The following is a 19020-nucleotide window of genomic DNA, read 5'->3' on the forward strand; positions in this document are numbered from 1 at the left end:
ATAAGTAAATATATATATATATATATACTTATAACGATATGAATAAATGGATTCTTATGCTTATAATAATAATAATAATAAATTGTTTCATTCCAATGAAACAATAAATAAAAAGGAAAATGTCATTTCTTTAAATATTGAAAAAACTGTTATAAAAGATGTAATAAATATGTTAGAAGAAAATTGTCGACAAAAGGAAATGCAATTAAATAGTGCTAATATTCAATTAGTAATTATAAGATTGATATTTATACAAAATATGTGGGTGAATTGACAAGTCTTGAGCCTCGACAACACACACACACAAAACACATGTTTTATTTTTTAAATGAAATTGTTTTTATGCCAGCTGCAAAATTGTTATCCTATCCATATATATAACAAAATGTTTATTGTGTTCTCATATATATTTTGTGATTTATTAGAATACTGTATAAGATATTTTTCTTTTGTAGAATAATACTGAACAAGAAAAATGGATTATAAGAGATCAGTTTTGTTCTCAAGTATGGAACTTTTCACGTGATCATGATTTTTCCAAAATTTTCCAATATTACCCATATATTACAAATTCAATGAAACCTCACGATTGTCCATATAATAAAGAAATTAAAAGTATTCAAAATGAATACAATAATAATACAGGTTACTATTGTTACGAATAGTTCAGATAAATCAAATAATTTTATTTTAAATAGTTCATACTATTTTCTTTTCAATTTTAATTTTATAGATATGCAGTACAATGAAGATACTGAAAAGTTATCAAAAGAAATTTCTATTTTAACTAAGGAATTATTTGATATTACTGCCGATAAAAATGTACAAGAGACAACAATAACAAATTTATCTATAAAAATAGAACGATTGAAATTGTTTTCAGAAGAAATAAAGGACCTTCTTAAGTAAAGTTCTAAACTTTTCAGCTCATCCTCGTATATCATATACAGATTTGATGCATTATATCGAATTTATTTTCTATTAATAATAAAAACATTTATTCTTCTTTTTTCATTATTTTTAGATTGATATCTGTTACTGGGAATTTAAATAACAATAAAAAGTTAAACATTAATGGTAAATACATGAAAATGTTGACTCTACTAATTTCATGAAAATTTCACTAAAATTTATTACAGTATTAACTAATTATAAAATTAATGTACAGATTTAGAACGCAAAAACAACAATTTGATAGTTAATGGAAAGAAAGATCATGCATTGACATTTACTACGGCAAAAGAACTCCTCGAACAATTCAAATCGTGTTCACCTGTTTTAATTAAAAACAGTAACACAGTATCAGAAACAATAGCTGTAAATAATAACGCAGTAAAACATCTTATTAAAGTAATTATATGTTTCCTAGACAAATCTATTATTCACAAATGTAATATCTATCAAAATTGATTTATTAGAATAATTTTATTTATTTATCTTATAGGATGAGAAAAAAGAATTAAAAAGCAAATTTACAGTAAAAATACAAAGTAATTTGTCATTAAAGTTTGAACAGAATCGACAACTCAAAGAAAAGGAGAAGAAATGTTAACGTACGTATTATCATCCTTGTATTAAATTTTGAAAATATTCTTAAAAATTGTATATTATGCATTTAATAAAATGCATTTAGCATACATTCTGTATAATAAAAAGTATGCAAAACATAAGGTATTTACTTTATAGTATATTTATATATTTAGAAATATTTATACAGGATTCTATATGATTATATAATATACACTGAATTACATTAATATTACATTTGTTTAAATTATACACATAATATTGCGTTCGACACATACCATCATCCAACACAATTTGAGAATTGCATATTCTCTATTTCCAAACAGTATTTAAACTAGCCACTTCTAATCCATAGGTTCTTTTTTTCTTTACTTATTTATTTTAAAACTGTTAAACAGTTTATCACAACGAATTGTATTGTAGCATTAATATTGGCAATTTACACTTGTATCTGTAATACATGCAGGTCCTTACAATTTTACAATTAAATTTGAATTATTTTCAATTAAATGATCGGTTAAATCAATGTTATATCTATATAAATATTTGTGCTTCGATAATTTTAACTGAACAATTAGAACAAATAATGCAATTTAAATTGCCTTGTAAAAATTACAATTAAAAATATATATATATAGTATACATATATATCTATAAAACAGCATTGAACTGTAATAACATTCATTGAAAAAATTTGTTTATTACTTGTTAAGTATTAAGTAGATAAATTATTCATAAAGTATATTATTAACAAAACATGAATATATGCATACACAGATATACGTGAATTCTATAACGGAATATGATTGTAAATATTAATATGATAATACATATTTAATAATTAATAGCATAGAAACTCTTTCTTTTAATTATATTCGAATTTTTTTGTATCTCTTTATATTCTCTATATGCTAGATATATTTATTATTGTAATATGTGATATAAAATTTGGAAAATATTTACCAAAATAATTCAATAGCGTTTCATTATCACAACCATTTGCTGTAACAATGATATGACAATATACTTCAGCAGAAATAAGGAAAGTGAAATATGCATTTATTAAATGCTGATCAAAATGTATCAATTTAACACCTTTAATCAAAATTCTATTTCTGTATCTTTCTATTTGAAAATAAAAGATAAATATTAGTTTATTCTGCATATATTTATTTTCTAAATGAAACAGTAAACAATAAAGAAAGAGTCCGATGCTTTGCATATACTTCCACAGACAATATGTAATGTATAAAATTATTGAAACTTTGAAAATATCTATATATACTTACATAAATATAAACAGCTACATATTCGACATAACTTTAAGCATCGTTAACTCGAAATACGATAAATATATTAATTATAAAAGCTTTTGAATGCGTGAATTGAAAAACTCCATAAATTGAACTCTTGCACGATGCTAAATCTACAAATATCTGAATGAAGATTAAATCTACACAAATAAGAATATTACGGCATTATTAATGTAATCTTATTTATATAACATCAGCCAAATAGCTAACAATATATTTGTCTGTAAATAACAATATAATGCACATATGGATATTCATAAGAATATTTGTATACAATTACTTAACACTTATATTGGCACTATGTCTCTGTGTACAGTCAAGAGAATATTGTAAACGATAAGAAAAATACAATTTTATGCTCGTGTGTATACTTAATATTTATTATTATATTAAATATTTATGTTTGGCAGCATTAACCCTTGTCATGATAATGTATTGTAATTATTCAATTTACAATCTAGATTGAACGTGTAATGACTATTACAAGAACTGAACAGAATTAAAATAATTGTTCTTATACTTTGAAAATGCTATATATGCTCAATACTATAATCTTTCTTTAATACCATAACAAATACGTCGTATAAATGCTATTCAAATAAATACTTTCTAATCCTTTGTAACTATATAAAAGCAGCAATTTATAATTAATACTTTCAATATTAAAAAATGAATAAAACTATAATTATTAAATGTCTCTTGACTGACACTACATGATAATACATAAAATATTTTATTTCTATTCTAAATGCTTTCAGCAACTATTTATTATATATTTATTAAAATAATGTTACAGTTTATCATTGTGCTTTGTATTTATGTAATAAAATATATAGATACTGTACGTCAAATAAAATTTAACGAAAGAGATTTAAGATTTAAAAGCTTACGATAGAATTATTATTATTATTATTATTATTATTATTATTATTATTATTATTATTATTATTATTATTATCCAAATAAAAACTTTCACTAAATATTGTATGATGAAACAATAATTGTAATTATAACTTTTTTTCTTATTTTTAGAATCAGTATACTCTTACATCTATAATAGCTGCGTATATATTTATACTGTCAAAAATAAAAAAATAATGTGCTGTTTAGCATATTTTACTTAAATTAGATAAATAGATATATATATATATATATATATATATATATATATATATGTATATGTATATATATCTGTTTTTAGTCATCAGAAGAATATCTCTGTTTTGAATCTCTTATGTTTAATTTTATACCTGATAAAATGACAATATGTTTGTATTTGGAAAAAAGAACAAGATGATTAGAAGTAAATATATAATATATATATGGTGATCAAAATTTAAACACCCCTAGGAATTCATAATACATGTATACAGTTGGCAAAATTGTGTTCGGTAAAATAACAATAGAATATAAGAAATACAGTGTGACATAATTGATGTCGATTCTTAATATTTTTTTTAATCATGTAGTATAAAGTAAAATCAACATTCATTTGACATTACAAATTAGTTGATCTTAATCAAATATATTAATGTTCAGCCTCATACATATTGCATATCTAATAGACAAATGAAAAGCGAAGTAAATTATCTCTAACAATTTGAGAAGATCAAACTTATGTATATTCAGGAATTTATGTTTTTTAAATATACTAATATTATGATCGTTTTTTCTTGAATGCAATGCCAGGCATAAACTTTGTTCTTACAAGTTACCATATTATGTTTCCAACTTTCTTAAACGTATGAAAAATAAATAAATAAAAATAAAAGGAAGTTGTTAATTATTGTAACTTATTATTTAAAATTATCTTTTAAAAGATCACGTAATATAAAAGAAATACTTGAAGAATAAACGTAATTTAAATTCATACATTCTTAAAAGCTTATATATGCAGGATTCTATCATGATTAAACATTTTTACATATTTTTGTTTGTACTAACAATGTTATATAAGTATGATTCATGCTACCATAGTATCTAAAATAGCTTCATCATTTATTTGCAAAATAAACTTCCAATTGAGCACCAATTACATATTAAATGTATGTTTCTCTTTATATTGAAAACATTACAAATATGTATTATTTACTTTGCAACAATAAAAATATTGCTCACTTTATACAATGCATATCAGTAACATTAATATGTTGTTATTTAAGTGAGATCATTATAATATCATACTTTGTATCACGTGCATTAAGAATCGACATCTATGTGATATATTGAAGGCTAGATTTGTTACATTGATCGATAAGGACCTTGCATTTTAAGAAATTGAATAACCAATGATGGACCTCCTGCAACTATTTCTGGAGGAATATGTGACAAAGGACAATTCTCAATTGACATAATACTAAGATTTGTGCATAAAGCTAATTCGAAAGGTAAATTATGTAAATTTGCATTATCATTAACATAGAGAGAATCTAAATTTTCTAATGTGCCAATCTCTTCAGGTAGATAATTAAGATTATTTTCTCCTACGCTCAAATGTGTAAGGTTTGTTAAATGCCCGATTGCTCTTGGTAATGAAGTAACTTGGTTTGACTGCAAGATTAATTTTTGTAAGTCTCGTAAAAATCCTATTTCATTTGGAAGAGACTCTATTTTATTTTCTTCAAGATCTAAGACCCTGAGCTTACGTAAATTTGCTATACTGGCAGGAATACGTTTCAATAAATTATTAGATAAAATTAATATCTCCAAACTTTGAAGGCATTGAATGTCATCTGGAATTTTGGTTAGCTGATTCGTACCAAGATTTAATTCGACCATATTGATCCATGTTCCAGTATCTAGAGGTAAAGCAGTTAATTGATTTTCTTTCATGTTCAGTTTAGTTAGATTTTTAGCTCTAGAGAAAATACCATAAGGTATTTTATCAATCAGATTATGTTCAAGATTAATGGAGTAGACGTTTGTAAATTGAGATGGTCCTCCTGACGGATATGCAGCAAATGAATTTCTGGACAATGTAATTGTCTTTAAATTAGAGAGACTGGAGAGTAATCCATCTGGCAGTTGGGAGACCTGATTCCCTTCTACGCTGAATTCATCCATTAATTTACATTTTGCTAAGGATTTTGGAATACTAGATAAACGATTGTATCGAAGACCTAATCTAGTGATTAACACCAAATTTCCAATGGTATCCGGTATATCCAGAAGTTCGTTATGCTGAAGATCAAGCGTAGACAGCTGAGTACAGTTTCCTATTTCTTCGGGTAAATGTTCCAGATGATTATGAGATACATCGAATGTTATTAAGTTAGTAAGTTTGCCAATACCGGCTGGAAGTTCCTTGATTTTATTTTCCCTTAGACTGAGCATCGTTAAATTTGTTAAATTTCTTATATTTTCGTTGACATACCTGACGCGATTGAATCGTAAAAACAACGTAGTGAGAGACGTTAATTTGTAGACGACATCGGGTATCTCGTTCAATTTGTTGTGCCTTAGATCGAGTACTTTTAATGATTTCAAATTTTCCAAGGTACTCGGTAAACTCGTAAGGGCATTTTCGCTCAACGCCAAAGTTTCGAGATTGGCTAAGCAACCTATTTCTGGTGGAAGAGATATTAATTTGTTACCATAAAGATAAAACTCTACCAGGTGGGTCAAATCTCTAACTGTGTGCGGAAGATACGTTATGTTCGATTTGCTTAAATCGAGACGTTTTACACATTCGTCCTTGCATCTTACAAACTCCTTGGAGACATCCAAGTCAGCTTGAATGGGTTTTCCTTTTTTGGTTGTTGGTTTAGGCTTGTTTGACTCTGGATGTTTAACAGTCACGGTCTTTTTCGTGTCAGGTCCCGCTATGGAAGCACTGGATAATTTTTTCTCCTTCAAGTGCTCCCTGTTATCTCGTAATACTTCCACGGCTTCAGGCATGTCGCCGGTTGCCGCCGTGCAAGTTGTCAGACCACAGCCCTCCAAATATTCGGGTATATCCTGCTCCTTCATGTAAATAGTTGGAAGATTATCCCGGAGGTCTCCTCGGTCCCTCTTCACCTCCGACAAACACACCGTCGAAATGTTACCCACACCCGTCCAATATTTAGTCGACTTTTTCATAATCTAATACCACTAGACGCGATTATTTATACTCCTTACGACAGTTTTAAGATTTAGATTTTTCTATTGTATATTTACAACATCACATATTTTTATCAACTTTCCTCCTTTTATGACTCTATTGACATTATTGACGTTCGCCTGACGCGGCGCAAACGCGGAACGGATTTGGAAACGGTGATATACGATAGGTATAAACTCTCTTTTATATATATATATATATATACACACCTCTACATATATATGTATATATATTATGTATGTATATATTCTGTACAGACGTTATTCCTTTCTTCAAAAATCTTCCGCTTTCTTATGTATTCTAAATAATATTTTTACCACTCAATATATCATGGATGTCTCTATCAATAACTTGTTCTATTTACTTTCCTAGTGAATATACAGGGTACCACAAAAAGTGAAACATTACAAATGTATATCTCTACAATGATACTCGCTTATTCTGTTTTCTTCTTCTTCAATTATGTTCCACGCGCATGATCTTTCCTTGACTTTCATTAAAGCTTCGGTAAGGTTTCTTCTATTAGGTATTCTTCGATCGAATTTTAGATTTATCGATTTATATCTTAATTCTGCGCTTTTAATATTATACATACGCGTATAATATATAGATAATAATAATCTATTTAGACAATTGTACTAAACAATTGTTATTACTATTTTACGATGATTGGATAAACTAATGTAAGATCATCGAATAGGCTTTCAGGATTTGGACTAATTATCATAGGTACGTTTTTTATTGGTAAATTTTTCTACGTACACTTGTTCGTAGAGAATAACCAATTATATTCCATATTTTTAGAAATTTCCTAAATGATATAACTATAATTATTATTCAGAATCAAATTTATATACAAGAGAATGAATGTCTGTTAGGTTCAATACAAATTATTCTATATATTCTTCTAATTTGATATAATAATTAAAAAATGTTTAATATATTCAATAAGTTTGATGTATATTTTTTTTATTTTTTATATAGGATTTTATACAATTTATTGTCAACCACATTTTAATATATTAATTCATTTTGTTTAAAACTAATAAACTTTATAAACACCTTTAAATATTAATTATACTTTCAATTTATGAGATCATTCAATACATCTCGCTTTTAAATATATATCGTTAACTTACTTTTATTATTCTAGGATAAAAAAAGTATTTTACATTTATTAAAGTGACTAGCTATGGATCAACTCGACAGTATTTCATTATGCTAAAAATTTGTAATAAATATAATATATGGAATCTTGAGTTGAAAACTTTGCTTTCTTCTGTTACCTTCCTTTTCCATAATAACATACACATACTCATAAATAAAATATAAAAAGGAATTTTCCTCTTTACGTAAGCATATGGAAATTACAATTTTTTATACAAATCAATTAATCTAGTATTATAAAATTTTAACTACAAAACTAACGTCATAAAGATGTAGATGTATTTTGATCAATAGATTCAATCACAGATTGAGTATCTAAAAATTCCATTGTTTTTGTACTATTTCCCATTTCTAGTTGTTTTCTTTTAGTTTCAAGTGCTTTCATATAGGCAAGGAAAGATGTCCACATTAAACTGCAAATACTTACATAAACTACACGATTGTGTTCTGGAATTAACACAAAGTTAATAGTTTGTAAAATAGGCCATACGCATACTCCGATCTAAAAATAAAACAGATTACCATTTTTATTTATAATTTACCTTTTTTTATACGATAAATTGTAAATTATACCTTGTAAGTTGGCCAGAATTTCTGTTTGACTTCTTCAATGCATTCTGAAACAGACTTTTGTTCAAGGAAATTCATTCCAAAGAAAAAGCAACACATTGCTGTTGGAGTGTATGTAACTTGTTCTACTAATGCCTGGAAATAATTCATATCAATAATAACACATTAAGTATATTTAATTCTATTAAAACACATATACAATATTTTTTGAATCTTACTTTTGTAATCGCAGATTTAAAATCAGATTTTGGCCAAAAATGTGAGGCGCATCTTAACCAACAATATAAAGTAGGTGCTACAAAAAAGCCACCATACAAACTAAATCTTAACGCTTCAGGATAATTCAATTCTGGTCTACCTGTTATTTTTTGCTGAAATAAGCTTGCAGTTGGCCATATAATGGTGTAAGATGCCATACCCCGTACTATGGGATATTTTTGTGATACTTCACGGAATTTAACCAAAATTATCCGCATATTTTTTTTATATATGTATATATATAATCACTAAAACAAAAAGATAATTATTAATTTACAATTATTATTTATTTTCTACTTTTTATCTTATACTAATTAATAATTATATATTTTTAATTCTTGTTAAAATTTATGCAATTTAATTAAATATATATATATATATATAATAGATATATTATTAATGACAAATTAAAGGAAAATTTAGAAAAAGATAAAAAAAATTACGTTTTGCGATAACGAATAATGTATATCTACTGTGGTAGATTTTCTCTTTCACATGTTTTTATTTATTCACACTGATAACACTTGGCATATCATATACGTGAAAAGGTCGTTGGAATTAATTGAATAAAAATATTGCAAGGCCCATCAACGGTTCTCCTTTGTGAAGATTCCGAAGATTTAGCCTTTTGATAATATCGTTGCATCGGGAAACGATTCACTACTACAGGAAACTTGCGCATATTCTCAATGACACGAACCTGACTTATGCGCGATACGCGCAAAATTTCTGTCTGTTACGAAATTAGTCGATCCATTCTTGTCTGTCCTTGATATTTGTTAGTGGTACTCCTTAATTACAGCTTAGTTGAATTTGGTAATACTTCAACTTTTGTTGAGCAAGCTTTGTAAAGATTAATGACGAGTCTTTCATTTTTTTTTATAAAGATGCATCATGCATGATCCAAAAAGAAAGATCATATGTTAAAGTTGATATGTTTCTCTGTGACGTTTCAACAACTATTCTTTCGTAATACAAATGCTGACGTTAAAACGCGTCATACATGAACCTAATATTAACATAAACACTTGCTATTCTAAATGTAATACGTAAGAAAAGGAAAACGGTTTTTACAATGATTCATTAATCAGTTTTTAATATAATTTGCTCTAACCAGGTTTGGTAGTTCAAATATTAATGTTTCATTTTTATAATTATTATATTTTTACAATAGTATTCAAATATATCTTTTTATCCTCTATTTTATGAACAATATTATACAAAAAATATAACTCGATAAAATTTATTTATAGATATAAAAATATATAAAAGTTGGAAATGCTAAAATCTCTGTAATTATTACATTTTATGTACATTTTTCATTACAATATATTGTCTCATTTATATTTACATGGATTCAAATAGTTCTATTGAAAACAAGACAAAACTTCATACGTAGATTTTTATTAACATAAAATGATAATAATACTCGATTAAAAAATCGTTAACCCATGATTATATTCCAAAACTCAAAAATGCATCCTTATACTAGCGTTTCCCAAACCACATTCCGTGCTAGTTTATTTTATTTTTTATTAGTTTTATTTAACATAATTAATATTTGAAAATAAATTTTTTTTCTTTTCTCATATATTTTATATATTGATTTGCTTCATTGATTTATTATTAGCCTACCCTATAAAATAACTATGGCGTTCCTTTCAAATTTCAGAACTTACTATATACTATTGAATATACATAATTTCTTAAAATTATATATATTATGTATATTAAAAAATGTTCTCTGAAAAGTTTGAGAAACGCTATTTTATACAATGTTTAAACAAAATAAAATAATATTAATTAATCGAATTCAGCATAAGTACAAATATAAATTTCATATAATTAATTTTCCAGAGTTATTTTTAAATAGACAATTAAGTAATTTTTTTAGAGATTTTTTTATCACTTTGCATTCATTTTTGATGATAAAAAAATACTGCACATTCTAATATTTGTGATTTTGTTTTTACATCCATTATTTAAAATTATATACACTGCATATCAGCATCAATATTAATAATGTTAGAATAATTTCACTGATTTGTTATGAAGGTTCAATTGCCTAAGTTGTCCATTGATTTTCACTACTTTTAGTAAAAAATTGAAATTACTAAAAAACGTAGTGTTCACTTCGTTGTAATGTCAAATAAATCGAATATCCCTTCATTATCACTGAGATTAAATGCGTAATCTTTATCTCCAGGTGGTGGGCTTAATCTGACAAGCGGACCACAGACTATAAACACGCAATAAAAAAATGTCATGAAGTGTTCAAATTTATGGAATATATTAAAAGAACTAATTTAATACGATTACTTACTATCAGAACATATTTGGTCAAGTATTTCTATTTCCCCTTGAATTATGTCTATAATGAAATGGATTGAATTTTAATTAAAGATAAATATAAATTATTTTTAATTTCAATATTAAAGAATTATGAATATCACTTACCAGATGTATTTACATCGCGAAGAACTATCTTAGCCTCTATCATTTCTGGATCATCTTCATCTTCTTCATCAGATAACATAGGATTGTGCTTACTGTTACCTTTCGGTGGCCTGCAAATATATTTATATCTATATGTTTAACTATTGAATATTTTATTATATGCAAAGGATAATTAACGAATAATAGTTTTGTATGGTTTATACCAAATGAAAAACATATATTTAATAGTTATTCATCCCCTATAAGCCAATATAGAGTTACTATTTGCTCCTTGTTAATCAATAATATAACTTTACAATTATTAATATTTAAAGAGCAAATTTTGTAATATTAATAATCTCTTTAATTAGCTTTAAAATATAATTTAGTTGTAAAAATTTGTACCTTCCCACTTTCCTCTTTGGTTTAATGTTGCTATCCTCTTTCTTCTCGTCATCTTCTTTTCCTCTCTTCATGCCTTTTGTTTCTTCTTGCAACCTCATTTCTAATACCTTATTATCATAAGCTTTCGCTAATTCTGGCTGAACCATGTATACCTTGATTTCACCTGAATTACTTTTTAATAACATTTCATAATTTGGGTCTCTTTCTTCGTCGTTTATTACCTAACGAAAAAGAAAGAAAAAATGTTACAAATCACGCAGATAATATTTATATATATTCATATGTATTCACCTGATTCATATTTGGCACAGTTAATTCAGTATCCGGTGGTGCTTGAATTCCTAACACAAAGTCATCGGGAAAATTTTCTTTGACATCTTCGTAAGAAATATATGCATACTTTTTATTAATTAAATCACTTTCTATATTTTTTATACTCTGTTGAATCCACTGCGTATGCTTATCCAGTTGACGTTCATGATCTTCTAATTTTTTAAGTTCATCTTTAATTTCAGTCAATTTTTCACCAACTTCTTGCGTATTGCAACCAGGACCCGCACCTCTACATAAAACATATGATGCATCAGTATTTATATTAGATTTAACTTAAAACTAAAATAAATTAGATTGAATAATAATAAATTAATATACATACTTCCATTGGATACTATTTTTGCTTCTCTTCTCTATAAGACCTATTCCCTCAAGGACATTAGTAATATCATAAATGCGTCTTTTTTGTCTAACTTCTAGAATATCTGCGGCCTGCAATATTATAACAAAACATGTTTATTTTAATTAAAAAACAAGATATCCATTTAAAATAACAGTATCATATTCGTACTTCTTTATATATAGGTTATGTTTACTTGGCATATTGAATTAGAAGAAACGATTAATGTAAAAGAAAAGAAAATAATCGAAAGAAAATTAAATAATCTTTAGATACTTTTTTTGGAAAAATATTTATACAAAGAATAATTGTAAAAATTATTATGTTATTGGTATACTTCTTTCAAAATTCCCGCAAGCTAGAAATGGCGTTTCATCCGTAAGGAACTTAACCTAGCGTGCAAGTTAACTTTTTGTCTTACAACTTAAATAAAATTACTTACGACTTTTAAATCGAGAATGCCGTCTTTCGCCTTTTGTAAAAGAGTAACGAATCGAGTAGTCAATAAACCAAGAGATTTTTCGAATCTACTTTGCTGATTATCTGCCATTTTTAAGACCGTTGTCAAAATTTTCAAAACTGACTACCCTCTTCGAAATTGCCGCAACACCTCGAACGCCATCACAAGCAAAGAGTACATAACTTTCAAATAAAAGCGCGAATATAACTTTCAATAATGTCTAAGTAAGCATTATATCAAATATATCTTTTTATAATTAACAATTTATTATAATTTTATTTTGTATTTAAACAATAAATAATATTTTTAAATCCGAAAGAGATATGACGCTTATAATTATTCAAATGAGAAAGAAGTAAATGGGATTTTTATGATATACAAAGATATGAGTATTTTAAATACATATATATTATTATATATTTTAATATTAATATATATAATATTTAAAATATTTGTTTTTACAAAATTTAGTTAAAAAAGTTATCTTTTCTAAGAAACATATAAATTTATAATATAACCTATTCTCTCTAAAAGATTATTTTTAATTAATTTTATATACAATTAAATGTTCTATGTGTATCACAATAAATACATATATGATCATTTACAATTTATATAAAATATATACAGTAACAAAAGTATTTACATATTTTTATTATGGAAAAATAAATTCATTAGTTGCAGTAGTTGCGTCGGGACTAAGACTAGAACTCGCAGAACTTAAAGTTTCCTCTTTAACTTTAAGCGTTGATGATGGATCTTTATCTTTAGTTTTATCTTTGTCTTTATCTTTTTCTTTATCTTTCGTTTTATCCTTATCTTTTTTATCTTTGTCTTTTCCATGTTTATGATCGTGCTTATGCTTATGTTTATGCTTGTGCTTCTTCTTATCTTTCTTCTTTTTCTTATTCTGAAAAATTAATAATTACGTAATGATAACAAATTAAATATAACACACATACACATATTCATAATAAACTAATATAATAGAATTTACTTTATTAATAGAATCAGTTTTTTGTTTATGTTCTTCCGAGTCTTTTTTAAACATTCCAGGTTCAAAACCTACAGGGCCTTGCGTTCCCATAATACCTGGTAGAGATGCAGAATTATCACTATAATACTCCGATTTTACTTTACCATCATTAGGTACTGGTGTAATACGTCCTTCCTGCTGGAAATAGAATAACAAGTTATTTTTTAGTATTATATCATGTTTATATTTTATGTAAAGAGTAAAAAAAGTGATCGTACATTGTTTATTTGCTTCATACGTTTTACTTCTGGAATGTAATCAGTAGAATTAGATGGTCCTGGTATATCTTTACTTGGCGATGCTTTGCGTTTATTAGCTCCGCTAATATTATCTAATTCAATAACTGATTCATGTTTTATATGTTGAATATTTGGTTTTACCTATATACGTGTACATATTAGAGTTAATTATTATATATTATCTCTGTGATTAAACATTTTTTTTTAAATAATAAAATAGTCACACATAAGAACCGATACATACTTCTCGTTCGGGGCTATTTTGAGGACCAATTTTTTTAGGTTTAGTAAGAAGTGAAAGTTCTGGTATCGGAAGACAAGCAGGTCGCTTTACACCATACAGAGTGTAGTATAAATCAACTAAGTCGCATCTCAATTTGGCATCGTGCGAAAGCATACCACTAAGTGATACAAATATTATGTAAGTTAATCTGTATTGGTAATAATTAATCAAATTAATATTTAATACTAATTAATTATACATACTTAATTAAGTTCCAAATGCGATCCACTAATTCAGGTTTGTCTAAGTGATGTTTTTGACCTTTTTCGAATGGTGGATTCTCAACCATTAATCTTACTAGCCTATGACGTACTCCAGGATGTGGATCCATCTCTGCCATGTCTAACAAAAATTCCAAATCTTCCCATTTACCATCGACTCTTGTAAAATCTACTAAAGCTTCTAGAGCTGCAATTCTTATATCTATTTGGAAGAAAAAATTAATCATTATTTTTAAACTATGCAACAATTATAATATAAGCAAATTATTTATTTTATCAACGTACCAATGAATTGCCCATATGCTGCATAGGATCTAAATAAATGAGGATTACTTGGAAGATGGCCAAATTTTTGTAAAATTCTTATAACTTTTAAGCAAGATACGCTAACAGTATATTTATAACAAGGTAATAATTTTTCTAAATTCAAGTTCCTTGTAACTTCTTCTAATATAGCCTTTGTATCAATTGATAAAGATTCAGCAGTGATAGCTGTCCTACAAAATTTCACGCATAACAAATTTAGAATATTATGATTGATTGAATATTTTATATTATAAAGAAAATTGTATTTTACCCTTGTTGCACACTAATGACCGGCGTTACTGTTGCTCCAAGTGCTTCAATTAAAGCTGCTCTATAATAATTATCTGAATATCTATTTTTACTATTGTCATTATATTTGAATAAATCCATTAGAAAGGACAAAACTTCAGGAGGACAAATGCCATGAGCATTCCGCAATCCTGCCATTGCAACAGGTATAGTCTGTAAAAAAAAATAACTAAGATAAAATTTTATAATTTATATATAAATGCATATGAAAATATAATAACATTAATATTTAGAAAAATATACAAACAAGATGAGAACTTACTTTTTGTAAAAAATAGTGTTGAAAATTTGAAAAATTATTTTGTTTAATAATTCTTCTACAAGATGCAGAACCAAATAACTTTCGAAAAATTGCTAACATCGCTGGTGGTCCTGCCCATGTTGCTACCATTGCATTAGCAACCTATATAAAATCAAAGTAATGATTTAAATCTTTAAAATTAAATTTTGATAATGATGTATTTTATAAATGTAGAATCTGAATATTACTTTTGTCAAGCAATGTGCTGCTTTAAGTCGCACTTTATAATAACAATGTTCATTTTCAATGGTATCTGTTAATGCAAGTCTTGTTGCAGGTGTTGAATGATTTTGCAATGCTTCTATAGCTTCCAATTGAGCTGTTACGTCTCTTTCATGTCTTAACTGATACTGCCACTGATAATCTGGTTGTTCAATATGAACTGCACGCATTAGAGTCATATCTGGATCTAATCTTATCCATAAAACTGGAGAATCGCTATAAATAAAAAAAATAAAATGATAAGATTTGGTTGGTCATATAATTTAACAAAACAATTAATTTTAATAGTTATTTACTCCATCGCAGAAAGATCCATATCAACTTCTTCTCCTGTACAAAGTGGAATCTTTTTTTTCTTATTTCTACGGCTTTTACTGTGACACGTTATATCTGCTTTAGAAGAAGTACCTTCAATTTGCAAAGTGTGTTTAAAAGTACCATCCAATTCTTGAATGTTCACCAGTAATGGTCCTACGTATTTTCTAATTCCTCTTTGATGGATTGTATCTTGCCGAATTTCCAACTCCACTGTATTTCTATATATTATGTAATTACATTTATATTGAATAATTATATTAAAATAAAAACAAGAATTATTGAAATATATTAAGCATACAAACCTTTTTCTATTGAACACGAAACTTAAGCTAAATTTAGCATGGCCACCTGTTCTAACCCACTGATCTATAAAAACAGCCATATCTTTCCCAGTTACTGTAAAAATAGCCTTTGTGAACACATTTGTACTAATTAACATATGAGACCACAGACCAGAGTCTATTTTTTGTTGAGCTGCATTTGCAGCAAGTGATAACTGTTTATTGAAGACCTAGAAAGTGAAAGATTTTACATTAAAGTTATTGAATAATTTTGTTCGATTTATATGGAGTAATAATCAGCATTGATAAATACTTGAAGAAGTAATTCCTGGCCTATCCTATGTTCTAACATTCTTATAACTAAATGGGCTTTTTTCCGAAGTACTTCAATGTATTTCGGTGACATAGTATGTAAATTTTTTATAGGAAAATAAAAACCAGGATCAGGTGCTCTAGGAGCAGGTGCTGGAGTATTTGCTGTAATGGGTAAAGGAGCAGGTGGTTGAGATGGATCCAATATGATACCTCCAAATTGTTCTTCATATTTTACGACCTCTTGAAGTTCCTGAAAATGAAAAGTATAATGTTTATTTATATTTAAAGGTGTTTTTTAAAGTGTATATTATATAAAATACAATTGAACAATTGATTACTCACTGATTGGATCCATTCTCTGTATTCATTATTGCCAAAACATTTTTTTGCATATAATCCTGTTAAATATGTTGATATGCCTTTTGGTAACCAAGTATCAGACCAATTTTGCATTGATATAAAACAACCAAAAAATTGTTCCGCAATTGCTTGCGCCATTGCTTTCTTTGTAATGTAAACTTGATCAATAATTGCAGTAGAATGCAATAAATTTGTACTATAAAAAACGATAATATGTTATAATATAATTTATAAGAAAAAAAAATCAATGTTAATCACATAATTTTAATAGAACATATTTAGAAGATTTAATCTTACTTTAAAATGCTCATAGTTGCATATGCATTAATATCTTCGTCTATCTCATCAACGAACACTTGTTTATAACAGGAATATGGATATCTATTGGATAATGTTTCTTCGTAAAATTCGAATGCCTCATGCATATACTTTGCGGATACTTTTAAGGACGGTAACAAGTGTGGTAAACAGAAATGCGTTACTTCATGCATATAAGGATCCACAAATATTTCAAAAGGTCTGGAAACAAAGATAAAATAAATGTTAAAATTATAATATAACTATTACTTGTATAATGAATATTGCAAGCATTTTGAAAAAGTTCTTGTCAAACAAATATTAAATTAAAAAAAGAAAATTATTTACCCAACAGCAAGAGCAATATTTGGAGCGCACGCTGGAGTGTTGAGAACGTAATGGAAGGTTTTTCTGCGCATATCAGGGGTAAAAACAACTTCTACTAGATCTCCACAAGATATTGCTGTCATAGTATCATCAACTGTAAATTCTAATTTCCAAGTACAAGGTTCTGCAAAACTATCAACACAGGGAAACCACAATCTTGATGAATTTTCATAACTGTACGTATACATATGAGCACCTCTCTGTAAAATGTATAATTGATATATGGATGCATTTATATGTTATTCATTAATGTATAATAATAAATATACTTCTGCTAAAGTGCCTTCACAATTTGGTACTACAAAATGTACTCCGCCTTGTGGTTGCTCTAATGAAAACTCAATACCAATCCTTAAAGGTCGGCCTTCTCCAACTAAATGAGCTGCATCTGGTGGAATTTGTACAACTAATTCGCCTACATTATTATCTGTATCAACCTTTTGCGCTGCTGATAAATGAAGATTTGAAAAGAATTCCAGTGCTCGTCTATAGCGGTATTAATAATTATAGTTATTATAGGTAATAGAGATATATATATATAAGAATAAAATAGAATAATATTAAAAATACTTACTGTTTACCATCTCCTTGACATATGTCTAGAAATGGATCAAAGTATTGAAATGGTGCTTCATTAGATTCATTTAAGCATACTCTATATATTCTACATTGTTTTGCATTAAGTTTTACAAGTCTTAATGTATCTCTCAAAGGAACTATCGTCAATTCAACAAAGCCCTGCTTATAATATCAAATATTATATACTTCGATTTACATATTATTATTCAATATATAAATATGAATTATACTTACAATAATACTTTTCCTTGCAAAACTTATACCTGTCAAACTCACTATTTGATGAGCTGTAAAAATATAATTATTTTATCATAAAATTATTACAAATAAATATAACCTAAAAAGACGTTATCGAAATAAGCAACATAATTAAAGTTTATTTTATTTAGGAAAAAGAATACTTATAATTTATACGGTCTGCTGTTATCGGCTGTTCTTTCTTTCTTCATTGTTATTTCATATTTTTCATAAAAATTGTTTTGTTTTTATGACAAATATCTCAATTTTTTCATCGATAAAATTTAATAAAAACCTTCAAGATGGAGATCAGTTTACAATCTGTTGCAGTACTTACTGCTTGGGTTGCCAGAAAAGTTCGCTTGGTGATGCGCATGCGTCACTAGCAGCGCATGCGTCGCCAGAACAGTTCGCTTGG

General features: G+C 26.9%; 5 protein-coding genes across 11 annotated transcripts; 1 reads left to right on the forward strand and 4 right to left on the reverse strand.

The window, feature by feature from the left end:
* Position 1: 1 nt before the first annotated feature.
* Positions 2–3291, forward strand: LOC107066271 (uncharacterized). The gene is made up of 6 exons (XM_089174770.1): positions 2–229; positions 456–645; positions 734–905; positions 1025–1077; positions 1169–1350; positions 1445–3291. Exons 1-6 carry the CDS (start codon positions 47–49, stop codon positions 1550–1552), a joined length of 888 nt encoding a protein of 295 aa, XP_089030896.1. The 5' UTR covers positions 2–46; the 3' UTR covers positions 1553–3291.
* On the reverse strand, positions 1668–7554 carry LOC107066256 (leucine-rich repeat protein shoc-2). The gene has a single exon (XM_015320728.2). The coding sequence runs from the start codon at positions 6918–6920 to the stop codon at positions 5082–5084; it is 1839 nt and encodes a 612-aa protein (XP_015176214.1). The 5' UTR covers positions 6921–7554; the 3' UTR covers positions 1668–5081.
* A 340-nt stretch (positions 7555–7894) lies between these two features.
* Positions 7895–9894, reverse strand: LOC107066244 (mpv17-like protein). 3 transcript variants are annotated; one of them, XM_015320705.2, is made up of 5 exons: positions 9381–9894; positions 9038–9185; positions 8898–8974; positions 8683–8814; positions 7895–8611 (listed from the first exon to the last, which is right to left on the reverse strand). In XM_015320705.2, the coding sequence occupies exons 2-5, from the start codon at positions 9153–9155 to the stop codon at positions 8372–8374; spliced, it is 567 nt and encodes a 188-aa protein (XP_015176191.1). In that variant the 5' UTR covers positions 9156–9185; positions 9381–9894; the 3' UTR covers positions 7895–8371. The 3 variants fall into 3 exon arrangements, with proteins under 3 accessions (XP_015176191.1, XP_015176190.1, XP_015176189.1); XM_015320704.2 differs by having other exon boundaries at positions 8898–9185; positions 9638–9891; XM_015320703.2 differs by having other exon boundaries at positions 8898–9185; positions 9381–9885.
* A 431-nt stretch (positions 9895–10325) lies between these two features.
* On the reverse strand, positions 10326–13053 carry LOC107066246 (E2F transcription factor 2). Its single transcript, XM_015320709.2, has 7 exons — positions 12894–13053; positions 12434–12543; positions 12070–12340; positions 11779–11999; positions 11395–11504; positions 11261–11308; positions 10326–11176 (listed from the first exon to the last, which is right to left on the reverse strand). Exons 1-7 carry the CDS (start codon positions 12999–13001, stop codon positions 11067–11069), a joined length of 978 nt encoding a protein of 325 aa, XP_015176195.1. The 5' UTR covers positions 13002–13053; the 3' UTR covers positions 10326–11066.
* A 244-nt stretch (positions 13054–13297) lies between these two features.
* Positions 13298–18944, reverse strand: Taf2 (TATA-box binding protein associated factor 2). 5 transcript variants are annotated; one of them, XM_089174777.1, is made up of 19 exons: positions 18770–18944; positions 18600–18653; positions 18361–18527; positions 18056–18272; positions 17748–17986; positions 17400–17621; positions 17085–17298; positions 16741–16992; positions 16449–16657; positions 16125–16364; positions 15795–16044; positions 15568–15708; positions 15268–15458; positions 14976–15187; positions 14673–14892; positions 14431–14587; positions 14166–14327; positions 13909–14082; positions 13298–13821 (listed from the first exon to the last, which is right to left on the reverse strand). In XM_089174777.1, the coding sequence occupies exons 1-19, from the start codon at positions 18812–18814 to the stop codon at positions 13567–13569; spliced, it is 3621 nt and encodes a 1206-aa protein (XP_089030903.1). In that variant the 5' UTR covers positions 18815–18944; the 3' UTR covers positions 13298–13566. The 5 variants fall into 5 exon arrangements, with proteins under 5 accessions (XP_089030903.1, XP_089030901.1, XP_089030904.1 ...); XM_089174775.1 differs by having other exon boundaries at positions 13909–14085; XM_089174778.1 differs by having other exon boundaries at positions 18361–18524; positions 18770–18943.
* Between the last annotated feature and the right edge of the window lie 76 nt (positions 18945–19020).

The sequence above is a fragment of the Polistes dominula genome, unplaced genomic scaffold (assembly GCF_049000335.1).
Source record: "Polistes dominula isolate Pdom_NZ unplaced genomic scaffold, Pdom_raw_medaka contig_16, whole genome shotgun sequence".
In the NCBI taxonomy this organism is placed as follows: Eukaryota; Metazoa; Arthropoda; class Insecta; order Hymenoptera; family Vespidae; genus Polistes; species Polistes dominula.